Source organism: Diabrotica undecimpunctata, chromosome 1, assembly GCF_040954645.1.
Source record: "Diabrotica undecimpunctata isolate CICGRU chromosome 1, icDiaUnde3, whole genome shotgun sequence".
NCBI lineage: Eukaryota > Metazoa > Arthropoda > Insecta > Coleoptera > Chrysomelidae > Diabrotica > Diabrotica undecimpunctata.
The window spans coordinates 140980891-141002919 of NC_092803.1; the positions used below are offsets into that span (position 1 = coordinate 140980891).

At 34.2% G+C, this 22029-nt stretch overlaps 1 protein-coding gene across 1 annotated transcript in view; it reads left to right on the forward strand.

Annotated features, from left to right (window-relative positions):
* Positions 1-6583: 6583 nt before the first annotated feature.
* The window catches only part of LOC140432311 (polycystin-2-like protein 1), an 80237-nt gene continuing 64791 nt past the window's right edge, over positions 6584-22029 (forward strand). Inside the window, exons 1-5 of the mRNA XM_072520146.1 lie at positions 6584-6759; positions 10917-11027; positions 14484-14623; positions 17120-17248; positions 17821-17945. Coding sequence (XP_072376247.1) covers positions 6648-6759; positions 10917-11027; positions 14484-14623; positions 17120-17248; positions 17821-17945 — 617 coding nt within the window. The 5' untranslated portion in view covers positions 6584-6647. The remainder of the gene's footprint in view (positions 6760-10916; positions 11028-14483; positions 14624-17119; positions 17249-17820; positions 17946-22029) is intronic.

Sequence of the window (22029 nt, forward strand, 5' to 3'; positions counted from 1 at the left end):
AAAAAGAAGTTTGGAAAGGAACAGTACTGCAAAGTTTTTTATCTGATAACATAGATAATGATGTCATAATGTCAATCGTTAAAATTTTTAAAACACTTATCATCAGTAAAAGTATATTATTCCTAAGGTCTGGTAGTGATAATTGATAATATGAAATTAATAACTGTATTAAAATATTCACCACACAATTTGTACGCTGCTATGTAAACTGTATATATTTGAACTCGAAAAATATTCCTTTTTTTTAATTTTAAAATTTCTGGTGTGATGTATTTTTCACTAGTTTATCCAATTTTTTCTTTCGTTCTCTCTCTTTATTACCTACTCTATCGTTTTTTCTAATCATGTTTTCAATATCCAGGTTTTTCTTCTTATGGTGCATATCCGTTACGGATGTTGGACACTAAAATGGCTATTCTGACTTTGTTGACTGCTGCTCTGAAAAGTCCGGCAGTGGTTAAGTTAAACCATTTTCGCAGGTTATGCAGCTAGGACATTCTTCGTCCTGGACCTCTTTTCCCATGCACTTTACCTAGAAGTATGGTCCGAAGTAGGTCATACCGTTGTTCATTGCGCATTATATGGCCCAGGTATTCTAGTTTGCGACGTTTTATGGTTACGACTAGTTCGCGCTCTTTACCCATTCTATGTAGTATTTCTTCGTTGGTAACTCTGTCTATGCAGGAAATCCTCAACATGCGTCTATAGCACCACATCTCAAATGCTTCGAGTCTTTTCAGTGATGCTTCAGTTAAGGTCCATGACTCCACGCCATATAAAAGAACGGAGAATACGTAGTATTTCAGTAAACGAACTTTTATTTCCAATTTTATATCGTGGCTGTTAAAGATTTTTTTCATTTTGACGAAAGCTGATCTTGCCTTCTCGATCCTTATCTTAATTTCCGTCGATTGGTCCCACTGTTTATTTAAGTTTGCACCCAAATAACAAAAGTTGGTGATTAGTGTTATAGGTTGTTGGATAACTAGTAATTGACCAGGTGATATCCTATTTTTGCTGATAACCATGTATTTGGTTTTTTTGATGTTAAAAGCCCAAACCTGCTACTTACTTCTGCCACCCTCGAGACAAGTGTCTGTAGACCTTCAAGACTGTCTGCAAAAATGACAGTACATCAGCGTATCTTATGTTGTTCAATTGTTCTCCGTTTATAAGTATTCCCTCGTCTATGTCCGTTAGCGCTAGGTTCATAATGTGCTCTTAATATGTATTGAACAATAATGGGGACAATATACATCCTTGTCGCACACCTCTTTTTATCTTTATGTTGTCTGTTAACTGATCCCCAACTCTAACAGCTGCAGTTTGTTCGTAATAGATATTGTTTATTATACGGCGATCTCTGCTGTCTAGCCCAATTGAATTTAATATTTTCATGAGTTCGTCATGTTTTATTCTATCGAACGCTTTCTGGTAATCAACAAAACACACATATATATCACAATTCACGTCTCTACATCTTTGAAAGAGAACTTGTATTGCAAAAAGTGCATGTCGAGTACCCAATGCATCCCTGAAGCCGAATTGTGTGTTTGTCATGTGTTCTTCACACTTTTTATATATTCTTTTATGTATGATTTTTAAAAAAGTTTTCAGAAGATGGCTCATAAGGCTTATTATTCGATAATCTTCACATGTTTTGGCATTGGGTTTTTTAGGGATTGTTATAAAAGTTCATCTTAGCCACCGTTGGGGTATTTTTCCACTTTGGTATATATTGTTGAAGATCAAAGTAAGTCTTTTTACTTCGTCTTTATTCATAATTTTCAAAAATTCTGAGTAAAACTCGTCTAGTCCTGCAGCTTTTCCCTCCTTAATGTTATTTATAGCAGCTTCTACTTCCTCTTCGAGAATAGGTGGTCCGGTATCGTCACTTTTATTTTGTGTGATGGTGACATACCTATCGTCTTCAAATGTTGTTGTCACATAGTTCATCCATGTTGTTTTTGTTTCTTCAATATCAACTATTGGATTTCCTTGAGCGTCTGTTAAGTGTCCCGGCCTTTTTGGTTTATAGATGCCTGCTGCCTCTTTGATCTTTTTGTGGAGGTTGAAGGAATCGTGTTTACATTCCAATCTCTCGATTTCGTCACACTGTTCTTCCAAATTTCTATTTTTAGCTTCTCGGACAGCTTTTTTTATCTCTTTGTCTAGAAATTGATATGCAACGTAGTCTTTCCGCTTGGATTCTCTTCTTCTGTCCATCATCTGTAATATACCGTCGGCCATCCATGGTTTTTTCTTTTCTGTCTTTTTTGGTCGCAGGTATTGGTCTAATATTTCCTTCCCAATGTTTTCTAAGTGGTTTATTTCTGTGTCAACATCATTAACTACTTCTGACTTATTTTGTTCTTCAGATATTCCCGTACTTCTTGCTTTATGTCATCATCTCTTAGTTGTTTGAGATCGTATTTTATAGGATTTTTTTTTAAATTTTAGACGGAACTTAGCGACAAGTGTGTTATGGTCCGACTTAATATCTGCACCAGGGTAGGCTTTCACTGATGTTATTGAGTTTTTGAATCTTTTATTTATTAAAATATAGTCAATCTGGTTTCTTATGAGATTTTCTGGCGTGTCACCGGGTGAGCGCCATGTAGACAACCTTCTGTGTGGTAATTTGAAGAGTGTAAGAGGTGATTACCAACTCTTCTTCCGTAGCAAATGTGAGTAGGCGTTTTTACGTCTTCCTGTGCTTCTTCCGGTTACTATCTGTCTGAGGCAGCACACCACGCCCAGGAGAGGGAAGAATGGATAGCAACCATTCGTCAAATACCATACATCACCACATCCTTACGAAGGCTAAAGGATAGAGGAGGAGGATGCTTCTTCCCCCCCTCATATCTTTTATCTACCTCTTGATTATATGATGATCTTCATTTATACCCACTGGTTTTGAGTCCCTTATCTCTCTTACGGATTATGTTTAATTCCTTTCTAATATGTACTTACCTATACTATAATATGTCCTTTACCTTTAATAATTAATTTTTCATTTTATCATTCATCTAATATTTCATGGGTCATTTAATGTTTTTTAATATTTTTGATACCTTTGATCTTGCAATTTTTTTTTACCTTGTACTTTACATGTAGATCTTTCCACATTACGACATGTAAGGTCCTTTATATATACCCTACATCTAAATTCAGTGACATATATCTAGCCTTCTAAGAATGCCTATTATCCGCTTAGGAAAGATATTTGTTACCTTGAAAGGATCTAAAAATGGTTCAGGTTGCAAAGGTTATAACATTGTTGCTTACCTTTCAGACCAGAGAAATTAGTAAATAAAAAGCCTTTTTCGTGACACTCTTTGATACAGATATATAACAACTGCTTTTGATAAATTTGCTGATAACAATGTAATAAACAAATATTAAACGTCACTTTTTACTTATAAACAATATATAAAAAATATAAGATCGCTATTTAATTTTAAATACTGAAGACGAAGACCGCCAAATTATATGAAAGAGTGTCACAGCTTTAATGAATAAGCATAAAAAATGCTTTAAAATGAGAGTTTGTAATTATTTTTGGTAATTTGTTGCTTAAATATTGCAAAAATAGTTGCAAAACTAGATTTTTTGAAAATTAATAATAACTTTTTTTACAAAATTCACAAAAAACTTTAATTTCGCGTGGTAATAGGGACAATATTACATGTTTAGAGGAGGAAGATATAGCACTACCTTTAATGCTGCAGAGATAAGATCTAATTACTATTTTAATGGGAATAAGCCGCAATTGAAGGTTAAAATAAGTTTATTGACGTTTGAATGTTTGATCTTTGATCTTGCACTGATAACTTGTTTATACTCCATCAATTAATAGAAAAAAGAATAGTAGTTGGTACCAAAGTACATCTAGCCTTCATAGACCTAGAAAAGGCGTATGATACAGTTCCAAGACTTAAATTGTGGCAAGCTTTACAACAACTCGATATTAGTCCATACCTTTTAGGAATAATCACAGAAGTATATAGGGATAACACTACTTACCTAAAAATCGGAAATAGACTATCAGAGCCAATAAAAGTAACTAAAGGACTAAAACAAGGATGCAGTATGTCACCCTTACTGTTTAATTTATATATTGAGGCAGCCCTCCAAAATTGGATAAACCACTGCCAGGGAATGGGAATCCCCATAGGAAATGACGTACTGTTCTCCCTGAACTTTGCGGATGACCAAGTCGTCCTAGCTCAAGATTCTTATGATCTAGAATTTATGAAGAAGCGTCTATACAGAGAATATGTAAAATGGGGGTTACAAGTCAGCATGAAGAAAACAGAATATGTAGTTATCAAATCAGATGCAAGTTTTGAAGTGTTGATCGACGAGGACGTGGAAATCATCTTTGCATTTGCAGTTAATTTGTCTCAAACTATGCATAGGTACCTTTGATCATGCTGATAAAAAGTTCTTATTGCCACAAGTCTCGGAAATCAATTGTTTCATAACAATGTATCAATCAATCAATTATATCAGTTGTTGATAAGTTATAGAGCCTTAAAATGTTGCTTTTAAGTCTATTTTTCAAAATCATTAATTTGGAAACGTACCGTCTCACTCATTCAATATACTATATTCCTATAGTTACAGTTCCAATATATTTGTACTAAAAGTGAGCTGATTTTTTCCTCTATGTATTTAAGCATAATAGTTAAAGCATATGGAATAGGTTAATTAATCAAATAATGAGAGGAACTGTAGATAACCTCTGGTTTTTTTAACGTTGAAGGCTAGTTACTTTAAAGAAGTCAGATCGTAGGTATAACGTTTTATTTTGTTAAAGAGTAAATAAGAAAGAAAGAGGCACACTTCTAAAAACGCGTTTGATACCATACAAAGCAAGAACAGAACGTAATACTTCCCAAAGTCATAAGATGTTATAAGGTCATTCTTATTCAGAAGTCGAAAATGCTTCGAATACTCGTCCGACACTTTGAAGCTCTGTAACTTAGAATTTTTTTGGTACTGTAGGATTCGATACTTGCGCAAAAATGCTTCAGCGGGGTGTACACATGCACAATAGGTATCTGTAAAACATCCACCTGCATAGAGCCTACACATGAGTACAATATTTCAGCGAGGTGTACACATGTGCATTACGTATCAGTGAAACGTATACTTCGCAGAATGCTTCATCGGGTGTACATATGCCCGTGGGGTACAGTCTGCGTCGGAAGACGATTCATGGACACCAACCTAGAGTATCGTCTGCATAGGTGTACGTTTCCGCGTATATGTCAGTTCCTACAGCGCAAGTGCACATTGCTCTGATACACTTTGGCGTCAAGCACTGAAAAGTTCTGCGTATGCATCGGTTCCTTTTGTGACTTCTGTGGATAATGGCATTGTTTTGAAAGCTTCTGCGCATATTTAGTCTTCCACGAAATTAGCTAGATGTCTATGTAGAAAAATGGGATATTTCTGTAGCACTGTCCCCGTTATTATGTGCTACATAATGGTACAGTGGGATATCATAGCCAGATATCCCACTTTTTTGACAAGAAAACAATAAGAAATGTCATTCCAATACTATATTCGTGTCTCTTGAAATCCAGATACCGTATAGTGACAAGCTATCACTTTGTGACCAAAAGATAAATCGCAAACTAAAAAAACCATAATAGATTTTTTAAAAAAGCACAAAAACTTCCAGACAACCATATCAGGCTAAGTTGCACTCGAGAAACTAAGCGTCTCTCGTACCGGTATGGTAAGGTATGAATTAACAGTGCGCAGAATTCAATTTTTAGAGGTTTATCCCAAACGAACACTTATATTTTGCTAGCGACATTTATCAATGTAAATAAATATTTGAGCCATGTTCATTATCTTCGAAGATTTTGAGATGCAATTCTAAGTGTTTTCCTTTCGAAGATTTGTAAGACGAAAATTAAAATCTTTTAGCAATTTTTTAAGATACACAGAGTGGGAAACAATGCTACATAATTACAGATTAGCAGTCTAGGAAATTATAAATAATCAATCATAAAATAAAAAATAAAGAATAGTCAAAAATACGTCAAATCATGCAATTCAAGGATAAACAAGCTGATATAATGAATAGATAGTTAGCCAGAAAGTCGTCATCTGTAATATATGACGGATTTTTATTGGATTAGGTAGGGGTAAGTGAATACTGACATATGGTAGTTTTGGTTTTATGGTAGTTCAATCATTCCAATTATGACATTCCACATACATATATCAGAGTATGCTTATACCACATATAACTTGAGCTAATTCTATACCTATTTCCTACATCGCTGTAGATTTATTCATGGTACTTTTCTCCTCAGCTATTATTGTAGAGTTATTGTAGAATCTAAAATAGTTTCTATTTAATAATTTTAAATATTCTTTAAAAGTTTAATCCTACTTTTCAGCTATAGCAAAACAGTTTCCTAATCTCATCTTTTCTTTCAACACAGACACATACACACACCGTTGAAATCTGCTCACAGTTGCAAAAAAACCTTTAAACTAATTAATATGTTTAACTCTTAACCTTTATGCTTTGTAACCATGAACAAAATGTATGTATCTGCTTGTTTTTAAACGTCACTTTCAAAACGGTGTGTCACTTTAAAATAAGTTAATCAAACTTGAAAATGGTGAATAATATAAACGGTTTAAAAAATGAAGAAAATGGTTCTATACATGAGACTGCGTTTATTGATGATGTTAAAGAGAAGAAGCATAGAACAAACAATAAAAAGAAACGTAAGTTAAATTTTTTTAACCCTGTGTCATCGTGTCAAACAAATCAATAAATTTCTTAGGATTAGAATAAGTTGTGGTATACAAGCTACCCTTATCAAGATTGAGAATACATAAATATGTATTCGATAATGATTATACAGTGGTTTGTATTTTTTTATTGATACATTAATACAGTTAATTTTTTGAAAAAGAACTAGAGGAAAGAGCAATCCCTCCAGGCCTATGGTTAAATAGAGAAGAATGGCGGTTAGGAGTCGGAAGGCGTCGGTGAACGCTGTAAACCGATAGTAGTAGTAGTATACAGTTAATTTCAATGATACTGTAAGCTAGCTTATAGTATCATTGAAATTAACTGTATAATGTATCAAAAAAAAAAAAAATACAAAACACTGTATTTAATCCGAAAATGATTAATTCACTAAATACAATATATAACATACAGTTGAGTCCATGGCTCTTTACCCGTGTGTCATTAATACTTAGCGAGATAAAACAAACAGTTGTTTTCACAACTAATTTATATTGGAGTTTGAAATTTTATGGTAAGTATATTTTATTTTGCGGGGGTTCCACGGGAGCTTTACTGAGAGAGAAAACCTTTCCTGAATTTCAGCCGCAGGTCGTCGTGTGAGTGCTCTTTCGCACCGTACATCACATGTCTGTCGTCAAACGACTGCCTGAAGCGGTCGGTGTACTTCGTGGATCGTCTTCGCAGGTTCGGTGGGTCGATTCCTGCACACTGATATAGTTTCTCTAGCGGCGTTGCTTTTAGGCACCCTGTTGCTATTCGGCGTGCTTCGTTTAGAGCCACGTCCACTTTTTTAACTTGTGCCGATCTACCCCAGACAGGACATGCATACTCGCTCGTGGGAAGCTGAGAGCCTTGGCTGTAGTTAGAAGGACGTTCGGCTGGGCACCCCATTTAGAGTAGCGAAGTTTGAGAAGTACGTTGTTACGGGATGCTACCTTCAGAGCGGTCTTTTGGCAGTGTGCTTTATATATGATTGTTCTGTCCAGCTTTGCTTCAAGGTATATTGGATGCTCCGCGTGTGTTCCAGTTGGTATCCGTACAATCTTATCTTCATCTTTCCATTGCCTATTTCGATATTAGGTGGAATGAGCAGACTTGGGTTCTGGTGAGGTTAGGCTTTGAAAAGTTCCTATCATAGTAAATTGTAAGGTCTCGAGTCTGGTTTCGACTTCTTCGAAGCGGCTTCGCCAGCGGCTTTTCTTTCCCTTAAAAGACACATAGAACTCGACGATTATAAATTATAAATGTTTCATCTTATATTAATGCTCCGACCTTTTCAACGAGTTGTCTATAACTGACAATGTCATACGCTGCGGTTCTATGTGTTCAGTGAGTTGCATAACTTGGCTGGTACAGTTCTTTCCCGGTCTAAACCCAGTGTGTTCAGGAATCAGACGAGGCTCAAGAATTTACTTCACCTTCTCTAGTAAAATTCTTTCATAAAGTTTGTACAGGTGGCATAATAAAGATATTGGCGTATAACTACTGGCTCATCGGAAGGTTTACCTAGTTTCAGCAAGGCAATATTTTTTGTTTTCCTTCAGATTTTGGGTATGTGGAGTGACGACACACATTGGTTCTTCATGCTTTCGATACCAACGTTTAGTTCTTTCAATGTGAAAGGGCAAGCAAGTACACTTTGAGGGCTAGTTGTTAGCACGGCAGCATTTTTGGTGTTCCTAGACATGATCTCCGGCTGGGTTTTTCATTGATTAGTATTTGATGGGCGATTTGGTCTTATGTCACTTAATTAGAGGTTGTCACAGCTTTTTTATCGCAGTTTAATTTCGTGACAAGATTTTACGTGATCTTACTACTATGTAACATATCCATCTTCTCCAATGCCTCTATCCACTTTCGCTGTCTCCTCTCACTCATAATCTTTATAAGTTCTTCTCCGCAATCTATTGTTTCCTCGCTAAAGGAGTCGGTTTCGAACAGTCTATGATATTTACTTAGTAGGTTACGTCCTTCGCCGTTAAGGACTTTCGGAAGAATTTTCGTACTATTTAGAAGAAACCATCGCAATTTGCTGGGGTAGCTTCGAAGTCTTCTAGTTCGCGGTCTATCTCGGCAACGTATTTGTCGTATTTGGCTTTTTTAAAATTGAACCTACATCGAAACGGGATTTCTGTCCATGGGAATTATAAACTGTCCAGCTATCGTTTTGGGTCGCCCAAAAGTCTTTCATCATCATCATCATCAATCAGCCCTGAGTTGTCCATTGTTGAACATAGGCCTCCTCTAGACTTTTCCATCTGCTTCTGTTCTGCGCCTCTGCTATCCAATTGGTCACAATTCTTTTGAGGTCGTCGGTCCATCGAGTTGGGAGTCTTCCTCGGCCGAGGAAGACCCCCAAAAGTCTTTAACGTGTTGTAATTATGTTGAAAATTGTATCTGTGGCGATTCTGCTCATATGCTGTTTTTATTGTCTTTAACTTTTTCTTATCAATCTCATTATGTCATTGGTTTAGAACTTGTATTTTTTGTATATTTCTGTTTTTGTCTGTCTTTATTTTTATGTCATTATTGGTTTTATAAATTCTAGACTTACGACGTATACTAAGTCGTATATTTTTTCAGATAGACTGATAGGCTGCTTAAGATGTTATCATATTGTAGCAGCTTTATTTGGTTATCTTCACGCACTTTGTGTCCAAAGCACTCCTGTTAGTCTTCTTTTCCAATCTTTTGGTATTTTTCTGTATTAAATTATAATGTTAAACCTTTTGTATGTTCCTCTATGAATAGCGTACGTTTTTTAGCACATTTAATTAGCTCATAATATAATATGTTATCTTAAATTTGGGGTTTTCCATTTGTAAGCTTTATTTATTACCTGTCCATCTATTGTGACATTTTAAATGACTTCTATCTTGGAATGATTGTTCTTGGTTTTCTGTGTTAGTGTAAAGATTTTTCAATATTTTTCCATGCTTATTTGGCAATTAATTGGAATTTTAGTTGTATGCTTTCATTCGTGTCCCTTTTGATGTGACTTATAAATTTTCAAATTCGTTTTTGTTTGTCATATCTACATATCTTTTCTCATTTGGTTACTAAATCTGTCAGTACATATTTAATTTATTTGTTCAATGGTGTTCAGTTTTAGGTATTTTATTTTCATGCATTTCTAAGTCGATTTTTTTACTTTTATGGCTAATTCTGTAATGAGGTAAAATGGGGTAATAATAATTCTATAACGAGGTAAAAATTTGCACTTTTTCTAGCACAAGCTTGGTTATCGTTCTAGGTTAAAATAAGTTCATGATATTGATGATAAAGTTGTTTATATGTACATGTTTTTCAAACTTTTTGAATCAGTCATAGAAAATTGTATTATAATCCAGTCGTTAGAGATTCGATCTCTAAAAATCATACAAACAAGCTGAATTTTGCTAAGAATGTCAATTTAGGCTTCCCCCTTACAATCATCGTATGAAGAAAACCAGAGAAATTGATTTACAATTAATCTGTACGCTGTAGAAAAAATTGTTTCAAATAAAAAATGTAATTGAGATAATTTTTATAAGTACTTTTTGTGTCGAATGAATCGTTCTCTCAGAAACAACGCTAGAACAGACCGGTGATTTTCAATGTCAGATACGCGCGCGAAATCAATTTTGAATAAAAAATTTTTTAACTAGACGGTAAAAATTCGATATTTTTTGATAGGATTGTCCTAACGACAAAAATCAAAATGCGTTTTAAAGGTGAAAAGAGCAGCTTTATTATAAAATTTTTACCATTTTTTACGATTCTCATGAGGTTAATAAAATTTATCACTTCCATTGACCAGTCAATATGGAATTTTCATTATAGCCTGAAATTACGGCTTTGAGTTTTGACAACAAATGTGAGGCAATTGAAATATACCCAAAAAAACGCAAAAATCACAAACGATCGCACGCCACAGGAAATGTTTCCGCGTAAAGGTTATTAGGTGGAATTTGTAGTTAAAGTTGTGTCGTTTTGAAATACGTACTTGTGTAATAAAAAAAGCAGTTTAAGACGTTTTAGATCGTTTGTATCAGCGAAATTCAGCTTGTTTGTATGATATTAGAGGTTCAGTGGCATTTTCGTCTCTAAGTAGTAGTTGACTTACTAACAATATATATTATTTTAGCTAAATGGATAACCAGATCAATTGCAGAAGAAGTAGGAAGAGAAGAAGTATTGAAGAGAACGCTTTTTGAACTATTACTCTATGTAATATTTACAATTTTTGTAACAATATGTAAGTTAGGAAACAATTGTGTTATAAAAAGTATAGTTAATTATCCTTATATCAAAATTTCTGTCGAAAGATGAAAAAATATTGTGAAAATTACAGTTATCTATCGACGATAAATTTTAATATTGTTTAATTTTTGCGAAAGAAGGAAATTTCAAGATTATTGTTCAGTGAGCACTTAAGTAGCAACGTGTAAGCTTCCCTCAACATTAGATGTGGTATACTTTCAATGCTGTGAATAAGCTGTTCTATTAATTTTTAATTATAGTATAATATAATTTTTTTGAACTTGTCTTGAAGCGGATTTAGCATTTTCAAAATTTATAACTAAATGACAAACAATTAAAACATATGAGGACCCTCGAAGTAAAGGGGTATAAGTGACATTTTTGTAAATATTGAGAAAACTGCATCACTGAACTGTAAATCTTTCATTCTGTTTGGAGGTAAAGATATCTAAACGATAAGTCAAACAGGTGCTGCTTTTCAGCGACAAATTACTTAGCCTCCAAGCCAACTATGAGTAGGGCTTGGAAGAGAAGATATACAAGTGCACTGGTACCCCTTTTCCACTGTGTCAGACTGTTGGTTGAGTTTGTTATCATTTTGGATGGGTAGTGGTATAGCTCCTCTAAAGCAATATTATTTTGTTGTTAAAGTAATACTTTAATGTAAACTGTAGCGTTTTAGTTATTATAAACTACATTGTTGTTAAGAAGAGTTCGTTTCGGATTCGGAGGCCAGATAAGTGACAAAAAAATAGGGCTAAAATAGCAAGAAATTCAGGTAAGCTTATATGGTCAAAAAATACAATATTCATAAAGCAAATAAGTTACGATAACTTAAAAATCATCATTGTAGGAATAATATTTCCAATGTAGCAATAATATTTCACAAGAACAAAGACTTTCAATTTTAAAGAGTATTGAGCATTGCGCACTGGAATCTCAAAACAGCTTTTCTAAATAGATCCATACAGACTGAGCCTATAAAAAGAAAACACTAAAAATGCAGTTAGCAACCAATGTCTCCTTAGGCGTGTCATGTCTAGACAAAAGAGGAAAGAAATCACCCCGAACAAAATTTCTGAAAGGGCAATTGAAATCATAAAAGAGCATATTAATAACTTCCCTAGATACACAAGTCAGTACACTAGAAATAAGATTCCGAATAGAAGGTATCTTCCTCAGGAGTGGAATTTGAAAATAATGTACAAACTTCGTGATTTCGCGAGGAAAACAGGAAGAAGAACTGGTAAAGGAAAGCTTTTACAGGAATATTTTTAATACTCAGTTCAACCTTAGTTTCAAAAGGGCAAGTCCAGACAACTGTGATAAATGTAACAAATTTTAGATAAAAATAAATCATGGTTAGGCAGAAGAAAACGCTTTAGCTCAGACAGAAATAGACTTTTGCTTGCGCAAGGCGGAAGGCTAGCTCATGACCTAAAGGATGCTAGCAAAGTTGCGATCATTTTTCACTTGCTAAAAACTATGCCAAGTCCTGGTGTGTCAATTCTAAAGCATATTATCCAAGGCAGCTATGGACGTATAACCTAGGGGTCCATAACCTACAGATTAAAACTTCTTATTTCTTAATGTGTCACGAAGGTCAGGCGTCACGTGGATGTCAGAAAATGTCATCTTGTCTCCTAAAATATATTAGAAGCCTTCCGCCGTCTGTAAAACACATAACTGCATTTAGCAACAATTGTGGAGGCAAAGTCATCTGACAGTCAAATTTTAGTTCTACATTGTCAGAAACACTAATATTCAAACAGTAGATCATCGCTCCTTTATTTATAAGTGGTCATTCTTATAATGAGTGTGGCCAAGACTTTGGTTTGATAGAGCTAAACAAAAGAACCAAAAAAATTTGTTTTCAAAATAGACATAGAACATCTTCAGCGAAAAGTACGAACATACCTCACAAAGGCACAAAAACACCATATACGAAGTGCAGTAAAAAGAACGACATTACCGCGGTATTTAGGAGGACGAGGACTTATGGATATTAGTGAGCAACTAGAAAAACAAATTACTAATTTAAGAACTTTTTTTCAGGTGGAGGCTGAGACATCTACTCTACATCGCGCGATTTGTGCAGTAGATGATACAACACCTATCAAACTGAGGGAACCAGAAATGCGCATAAACCATCTTACTAAGGACGAAAAAATGCGCACCTGGATGGGTGAACCTCTGCACGGGCGACATCCCAATGAGGCCAGTCAAGACCATGTCGACAATATAGCGTCGAACTATTGGCTGACATCAGGAAAAATGTTCCCTGAAACAAAAGGTTCACTACTGGCCATTCAGGATCAGGTTATACCAACCAAAAATTACCTGAAATATATCGTCAAATACCCTCAGGTCCAAAATGACAAATGCCGATATGGATGTCAAGCTCACGAAACCATCCAACATCTTACCGAGGGCTGTCAGGCATTTGATGCAACTGAATATAAGGAACGGCTCCTTCATCAAGAGATAGCTATCAAACTGGGACTTCTTCAAACAGAACAATCTTTCATATTATCAATACGTTCCTGAAAGTATACTTGAGAATGACAACTACAAGCTATACTGGGACCGCACTGTGCTCACAGACCAAACAGTGGCACATAATAGAACAGATCTCATACTAGTTAATAAACTAAAGAGATAAACAATATTAATTGATGTGGCGATACCCAACAACAATAATCTTCGTCTTCTACTGGAGTCATTCCAAAGAACCTTCTAGAAAACATAAAAAAGCTAGGTCGGAATGAACATCTTTACAAGACCATGCAGAAAGCTGTACTACTCTCAACGTCCAGATGTGTACAAAAATTTTCGGGGTACACTCCAACATACCAAGTCACCTAGGGCTCGATAACACGGAAAGTGTCCCACCAGAGCTCAATCCTTTTGATACCGTATGTATCTGGGATGAGTGAATTTTTCCCTTAGAGGGAGTGTGAGCCGTATGGCTAAATCTGAATAATAACAAGGAAACTAAATTCCTGTAGCTGGCTGTATACCATGTATTACAAAAAAATTATTTAAAAATTCCTTTATAAAAGGAATTTTCTTTTAATATTATACCCTTTTTAAAAGAATTTTTAAATAATTTTTTTTAAAACCAAATTTGTTTAATTTATTAATGTTTTGTATGTTAAAAACGATTTCCGAAGTGGAAATCGAAAAGTCAAAAATAAACTTATTTTAAATTTAAATTGTGGGTTATTCTCAACAAAGATGGTAATTACATTAAGACGCCACAAGAAATAGCTTCAGAACAGTATATAGTAGAGGACATAGGAGACATTTTATGCTTTTTATTATGTTTTTCTTCACTAAGTCATACATAAATATTCCTTCGTCCGAATATAATGAGTTAAGATCATATCCTTCATGTTGCATCAAAACATTATACTAATAAATCTATAATATAGAGTTATATATTTTTTAGATGTTATTGGATTTAACAGTACATCGATGTATTATATGACTAGAGGTTTGAGAGAACAGTTTTTGGAACACGAATTCAGTACCTCGAATGATGAAACTATTACGTTCGACAAGATAAGAACTGCAGCAGATTTTTGGTCTGTAAGTACCATTTAGTTTCATCCTTTCTTATTTATTACACAAATATAGAAGTAAATTGACATTTCTAAGGTTATGGCCTTGACACAGTCAATCATAGACATATAATACAAGATAGGCTGACTGCTGCCATACTTTCCACCAGTGTGACAGAGAAAACTGACGCAAAACAGTTCCTGCATCTATGTCTAATGGGCCAGGTTTATTGAACACGTGACCTTCTCATTGGATTTAGGTGTCGTGGTCGATAAACCTGGTAAATTAGAAAGAGATGCAGGGACTGCTATACGTCAGTTTTCACTGTCGCACTGGGGGGAATGGGCTTGTATTCTAACGATCAGTCTATCTTGTATTATATTATGTCTATGTAGCCAATAGACCACACTACTTTTGTGTTTTTTGTTCACAGAACAACATTTAGGGTTTGTGTTAGTGTAAAATGTTTAACTTTTTATTTGTTTTTGTTTTAATATATTTTTATTTAGTTATTTTTTGAATTTTTGGCGTTAATTTCTTTATTTAATGTTTTTTTTAGTTTTTAATGTTTTTTTTAATTATTTTTATTTGCTTATTTTTTCTTTAAAACACAAATTATAGTGATGGATTCGACCGGTACTTGATGGAAATTTATTTTATATACTAATAAAACACTGAAAACTTTGTTTTCAAAACTTTCACAAAATTTATTATATCTTATCACTACAGCTGTTTTGGCAGAGTGCCTTTCTCAAGTGATCTATTTTTGGTATGCGTTTACACTTACACAGCCTTTGACTGAATAGGTTGACTAAGGGAGAACTGTTTGTCTCAAGTTGGTCATTCAGAATTATATCTGTGTTTTTTAATTGGTTAATTTCCATAGATTCTAATAAAGATAACTTAAGGCCTTTATTTTGGATGTGAAGAATTTGAAATTCGTCAAAAAGAATGATTATGATCTAGAAGGTGAAGTGCGTATGTATAATCTGATTTTCTATTATTGAAAGCCCTTTTATATTCTGCTATACGTTTGTTAAAAGTTCTACCGGTTTGAACGATGTAAGTTTTTAGGCAGTCGCCACATTTAAGTTTGTATACACCACTGTGTGCTTTTTTTTTATCTCATGTTGTTTTTAATATATTTGCATAAGTTGTTGTTTGTTCTAGAAGCTGGTGTTATTCCTTTCTTTTTTATGTGTTTGGCTATTTTTGTTGATATCTTGCCTGTATATGTAATCCAGCAGAAGGTACTGGGTTTTTTCTGTGGTAGTGGATATACTAATTTCAGGGCTTTCTTATGTAGTTTTTGATTTAAAATTTTATTAATTGTTTGTTTGTTGTACACATTGTTTACTGATATTTGCTTAATGATATTTAGTTCCATCTGAAAGTTGTATTTTGTCTTGTCAGTATGGGTAGGTTTATGAAATATGGAGACCTCATGTTTGTTTTTAAGTGTGATAATTTTTAAATCTAAAAAATTTATGGATTGATTTTAGTCTGTTTCTATTGTAAATTCAATATGACTACGGAATGAAATTAACATACGATAAAAATTGGTCAAGGTGTCCACCAATATAAAAGCTGTTTGAATGCGGGATGTTTTGAACTATTTGTCTCTAGATGATCCATAAAAATATCTGATACCAATGAATCTAGAGGATTACCCATTATAAGTCCTGTACTGTTATTTGTATATATTTGATTATTAAATTCAAAGTAGTTCTGGCTTATGCAAATTTCAAGAAAATGTAACATTTCAGATGTAATGATTGGATTTGTAATATTATTAAAAAAAATCTAAATAATCTAATTTGCAATAGTAAAAAACCAAATGTTTTTATACAAAAAGTTTTTCGAACCACAATTTTTTTAATAGATTTACAAATTTTTACAGATACTAAATTCAGTAATAGTTATTCCAGTCTTCAGTTGACACCTGCAAAATCGCCGTTTTAAAGGCAGCGATGGCTTCTTCTGGTGACTGGAATCGCTGTCCACGCATTGAATTCCTGATCTTTGGGAACGTGAAAAAGTCGCTGGGACTTGGGTCTGGGTTGTACGGTGGATGTTTTAACAATTCAATGTTTTGTAGCTCCAAAAATCCTATTGTCTTTTGGGCAGCGTGAGCATTTGAATTGTCCTGATGTAGAATGATTCGCCGTTGTATGTTGCTTGTTAAAGCTTCGCGATAACTGATGGTAAACAAACAGTTATATACCAATCAGAAGTAACCGTTCTTCGATCTTCTAAAGCAACTGTTGCCACGTGACCAGATTTTGACATAAAAGTTGCGACCATTTTCTTTGACACACTTTCAGAACGGATCACTTTTGTTGGTTTTTCCTTATGATGCAACACCCACACGTCGGATTGGCGTTTATTTTCTAGTTTTTAGGAGTAAATCCAATATTCATCACCACTAACAATACTATAATATTGTAAAATCAGATCAAAATGAGAACTAAATTCTCTATAAGTATTATTATATTTCTAAACAAACTTCTCTTATTTTATTAGTATGCAGAAGGCCATATGATCAACAGTTTCTTTTGGGAGTCAACATTTGGCGCTGGTGAAGCAAAGGATCCAGATGCTATGAATATTCTTCACGAAAACAAAGTTTTAGGAGTACCAAGAATCAGACAGGTATATTAGTCAGAGTCCCCATCGACCAAAAAGGTTATGAAAATACTCTCTCCATACTTTGGGTATCGCTTCATTAGGCTGAGTCTGGTATGATTTACCTGACTTTTTTTTGGTTCTGGGGCGTTTTCCTCTAATTTTCCCGAAAATTTTCACCCGTTAGACAGGAAAATCGGAAAATAATTTTCGTCAGACAATATGAAAAGTTGTTTTTGCTACTGTTTGAATATATTCTGAAAAAATTACCTGCTTATCTATAAATTTTGTCAAAGAAGTTTTTCCGACCGACATGTTCGAGCCGTCAGACGCGTTGAATGACCTATATTTATCATCAGACAATTTTATTTTTATGCTTTTCTTAATTAATTTTTAATCTATTTAATTAAAAGATAATATTGTCTGACGGAACTTGTTTTCCAATTTTCCTGTCTGACGGGTGAAAATTTTTGGGAAAATTAGAGGAAAAACGCCGCAAAACCATAAAAGAGGGAAACCGTGTCAGACTCGGCCAAAGTTTCTAGATAGTGTCTATCATAAACTTTAAACTGTAAACTGTAATATTTTTCATTCATTAGGTTAAAGTACGTAATGACTCATGTGTTGTTCACGAATATTTTCTGAAATTTTTTCTTGAGTGTTATAACGAATACTCAGAGGATGCAGAAGACAAAGAAACGTTTGGACTAGGAAGAATAATAGCGTAAGGTTTTTATTTAAAAATTATTAGTGCTTTTTGATTAATCGTACCGTTCGCGTCATAAAAAACTGGTACAACTCTTATAACCAAAAACCGTGTTTTTTAAGTTGTGTACGTTGGTCTTGTCACATGTGTGATTCTAATTTCTAGGACACCGTTGCCAGTTCAACGAAAATATTATATGAAACCAGCTAAAAGCAGGGCTGTGCGACAGACCGCCAGTTTTGAGTATACTAAAAACTAAAACATTATCGAACATTCTCTATCAGTCAGTCACATTTATTTAAACATGCATCCTAAAAAATTCTCCTATTACTATTGTAATTTTCCATAATCTCAATTGAGTACCCACCCATTGATTTGTGTTTTATTATAATTTATGAAAATATTTCAATTCAAAAATAATGATAGATAATCAATCTAGACATAACTTTAAATTACAGTAGACTCCCTCTATAACGAGAACTGAAATGACAGACTAATTACATCGTTATAAGCCGATCTCGTTATATCAGACAATCACAATACTGTCCATACATATGAATCTGTAGTTTTCTAAACCATTAACTTCCTATAGTGAAGCCATTCGGAGCAATATAAGATGCTAATAAATATTGTTTGAATGGCGTTTTTGAAAAAAAGTTATTTACTTTTATTGTCAATGAAATATATTAAAACATAAAAGAGTTGTTTACTTTTATTATCAATGATATACGTTAAAACAAAAAAGCTGTACATATTTTTTTCCAACTACATTATGTATAAATCGTATTTTCAAGGATAACATAAACTATTGCTTCTGCAATTTTAAGAACTCTGTTATTTTTAACTGCTTTAAATGGTCCAGTCTCATTCTATCATATATTTTCTAAAGATGTGAAACAGTCGTATTTATTCATTGTAAAGAAGTTTATTGCGGGCTGCAGTTAAGTTTATTGAGGGGCTGTTTGAAAAGGTATTTATTTGTACCCACGACCGGACTAAAAACGTAAAAATCACGTTTTTGGATCTTATTTTCTCTCGTTATAACCAAATTTGCCTCGCTATAGACGGTTATAGTTCAATAGAAATTTCACGGGACATCTAATGTATCTCGTTATAAGCGAAACCTCGTAATAACCGTGTTCGTTATAGAGGGAGTATACTGTATTATAATAAAACATTACAGTGAGATATTGGATTGTAAATTGTAACTGTCACGTTTTGAAAAGCGTTTTTTCGTCCCGGATATTTTATAGTTAATAATACGTAGGATAAAGTATAATGTTAGTTTTTCACATTTATTGTTCTTGTAATAAATAATAATTTAATTTTTGGTAGTTTGCCAGTTACTAAACTTATTGACACAAAATACAATTCGTGTTCGGTAGGTAATTGAACTATAAAATTACAGTATATGCATTCCAATGTTCCCTGTGCCAATACCATAGGTTTAAAGATCCTTCAAACATTTTGGATATTAGCTCAACCCTATCTCTGGTTTTTAAATTTATTAGATACAGTTTTTTGTTGTTAATGATAAAAATAATACCTATCTAAAAACTTTATACATTTTTGAACGTTATTGTTTATATATTTAGATTTTGTGCAATTCCGTTATCTGTGATGGCAACAACGAATTGATTCACGGACCATTGTTTCCAGTCTGAGAGTCACAGTCTGAGTGTCACAGGTTTACATTGGGAAAAAAAGTGTACCAGTTTTATATGACGAGAAGTGTACAATGGATATAGGAGAAGCCTGCTTAAATTCATTGAAAAGGAAACAAATTTTTTTTATTTCAATTTTAACCCATTTGATCCCACGACATTTTTTTTTGATAATGTAAGATTTTTTGAATTTCCTTGTTGGATCTGGGTTAAATAGTAACAATTCATTATTATTTGACATAAAAAGTTAAACTTTTAGCAAAATGGGCTGACCGGGAGTCAAAAATATAAAACATTGTGTAAAAATGAAAATATTTTATTTTCTTACAATATAGGTACATACTAGAAGAAAAAGAACAATTTTATGAATAACTGGAAAATATCATACAACATTGTCCTAGAAATGACGTAAAGGTCTTAATAGGAGATTTTAATGCAAAGATAGGTAAGGAGAGGGAATACACGCCAACCATTGGAATTCACAGTTTGCATTAAGAGTTAAACAACAACGGAACTCGACTAATACACTTAGCCTCCTCAATGAACATGGTGATTGTCAGCACATGTTTCAGGCACAAAGATATACATAAGGGAACATGGAGAAGTCCAGATGGGGATACAGTAAACCAAATCGACCATGTGGTGGCTGATTCAGCGACGTGATAGACGTACGTGCAAGACGCGGGGCGAACATAGACACGGACCATTACCTCCTACAAGCTAAACTAAGAGCTAGAATCTCAAATGCAAAGAAAGAAAAAGGAGTTGAAGAGGAAAGGTTTAAAGTAGAAGCGTTGAAGAAACCTGAGATAGCTAAGAGATTCGAGGAAAGTCTTGAAAGCAAGCTGGACGGCTGCACGGATGATATAGTTGAAGATATTAACACCTATCGGAGGCAGTGTAGAGCCATATTGGAAGAAGTGGCAACTGAAGTTATCGGAAAACAAAAATGTAAAAAATTAAGGTCAGACTGGTACGATGAGGAATGCGCACAAGCAACGCAAAGAAAAAATCAGGCATATAGAAGACTTCAAGACTCCAAGACTCCAAGAACGAGACAAACAGAGGAAGAGTATAGGCAGCTGAGACGAGAAGAAAAACGAATACTTAAAAAAAAAGAAGAGCATATAGAGAGCTAACTAAAAGAACTAGAGAGCTATAAGGCACAAGCAGAAACGCGAAAGTTCTACAAGAGGATTAACCAGAACAGGAAAGAATTCAAACCAAGATTATCAATCGTTAGAAATAGAACAGGGGAGATCATTGGTGATCAGGACCAGATACTAGAAAGGTGGGCAGAAAACTTCGAGGAAAGGTTAAATATAAGAGGTGAGACAGGGCTCCACGAATCAGAAATTCAACTCGAGGACATTGACGACGAAAGAGAGAAAGATAACATCCCAACAGAGGTAGAAGTCATCCAAGCTATACAAAAATTGAAAGAAAACAAAGCTCCTGGGGTAGATGGCATTCCTTCAGAACTTTTAAAGTATGGAAAAAACCTGACATACTGTATATGTAGACAGGTAGAACTGATCTGGAAGCAGATAAAGTTGCCAGAAGACTGGAATATAGGTATAATTGTACCTATCCACAAGAAAGGAGATCAAACAATATGTGACAACTACAGAGGAATAACCCTCCTAAACGTAACATACAAAATATTGGCATATATTCTTTACGACCGACTATCGGGATATTGTGAAGACATAATAGGTAAATATCAGTGTGGGTTTCTTAAAGAAAGATCAACGACCGATCAAATATTCCTTCTAAGGCAAGCTCTGGAAAAAACATATGAGTATGGCATTGATACTCATCACCTGTTTATTGATTTTAGATGCGCCTATGATAGTGTTGAAAGAAACGCACTGTACAAGGCCATGATAGAATTCAGCATACCAGTACACTTAGTAAAATTGGTGAAAGCGACCCTCTCAAGAGTCGAGTGTAAAGTTGGAGTGCAGAACGGAGTTTCCAGAAAGTTTCAGTCTCAGATAGGACTTAGACAAGGAGACAGCTTATCATGCCTTCTATTTAATATTGCACTAGAGAAAACGATAAGGGAATCTGGAATAACAATCAGATGAACTATAATTAATCGCAGTGTACAACTACTAGCGTACGCCGATGACATCGACATTATTGCAAGAAGAAAGGCGGACGTGGTCGAATCAAAAAGAATGGGACTAGATTTTAACACTAGTAAGACGAAGTATATGAAAATATCAAATTATATACAAGCAGCACAACCCGAAGGTCTAACGATCGGAACATATACTTTCGAAGGAGTAAGAGAATTTATATACCTAGGCTCACAAATTAATCAGAATAATGCAGTAAGTGCAGAAATTAACTGACGGATATATCTGGCAAATAGAGTCTATTATGGATTAAAAAATTTTTTTAACAACAAGCCTAGTTACAAAAAGAACGAA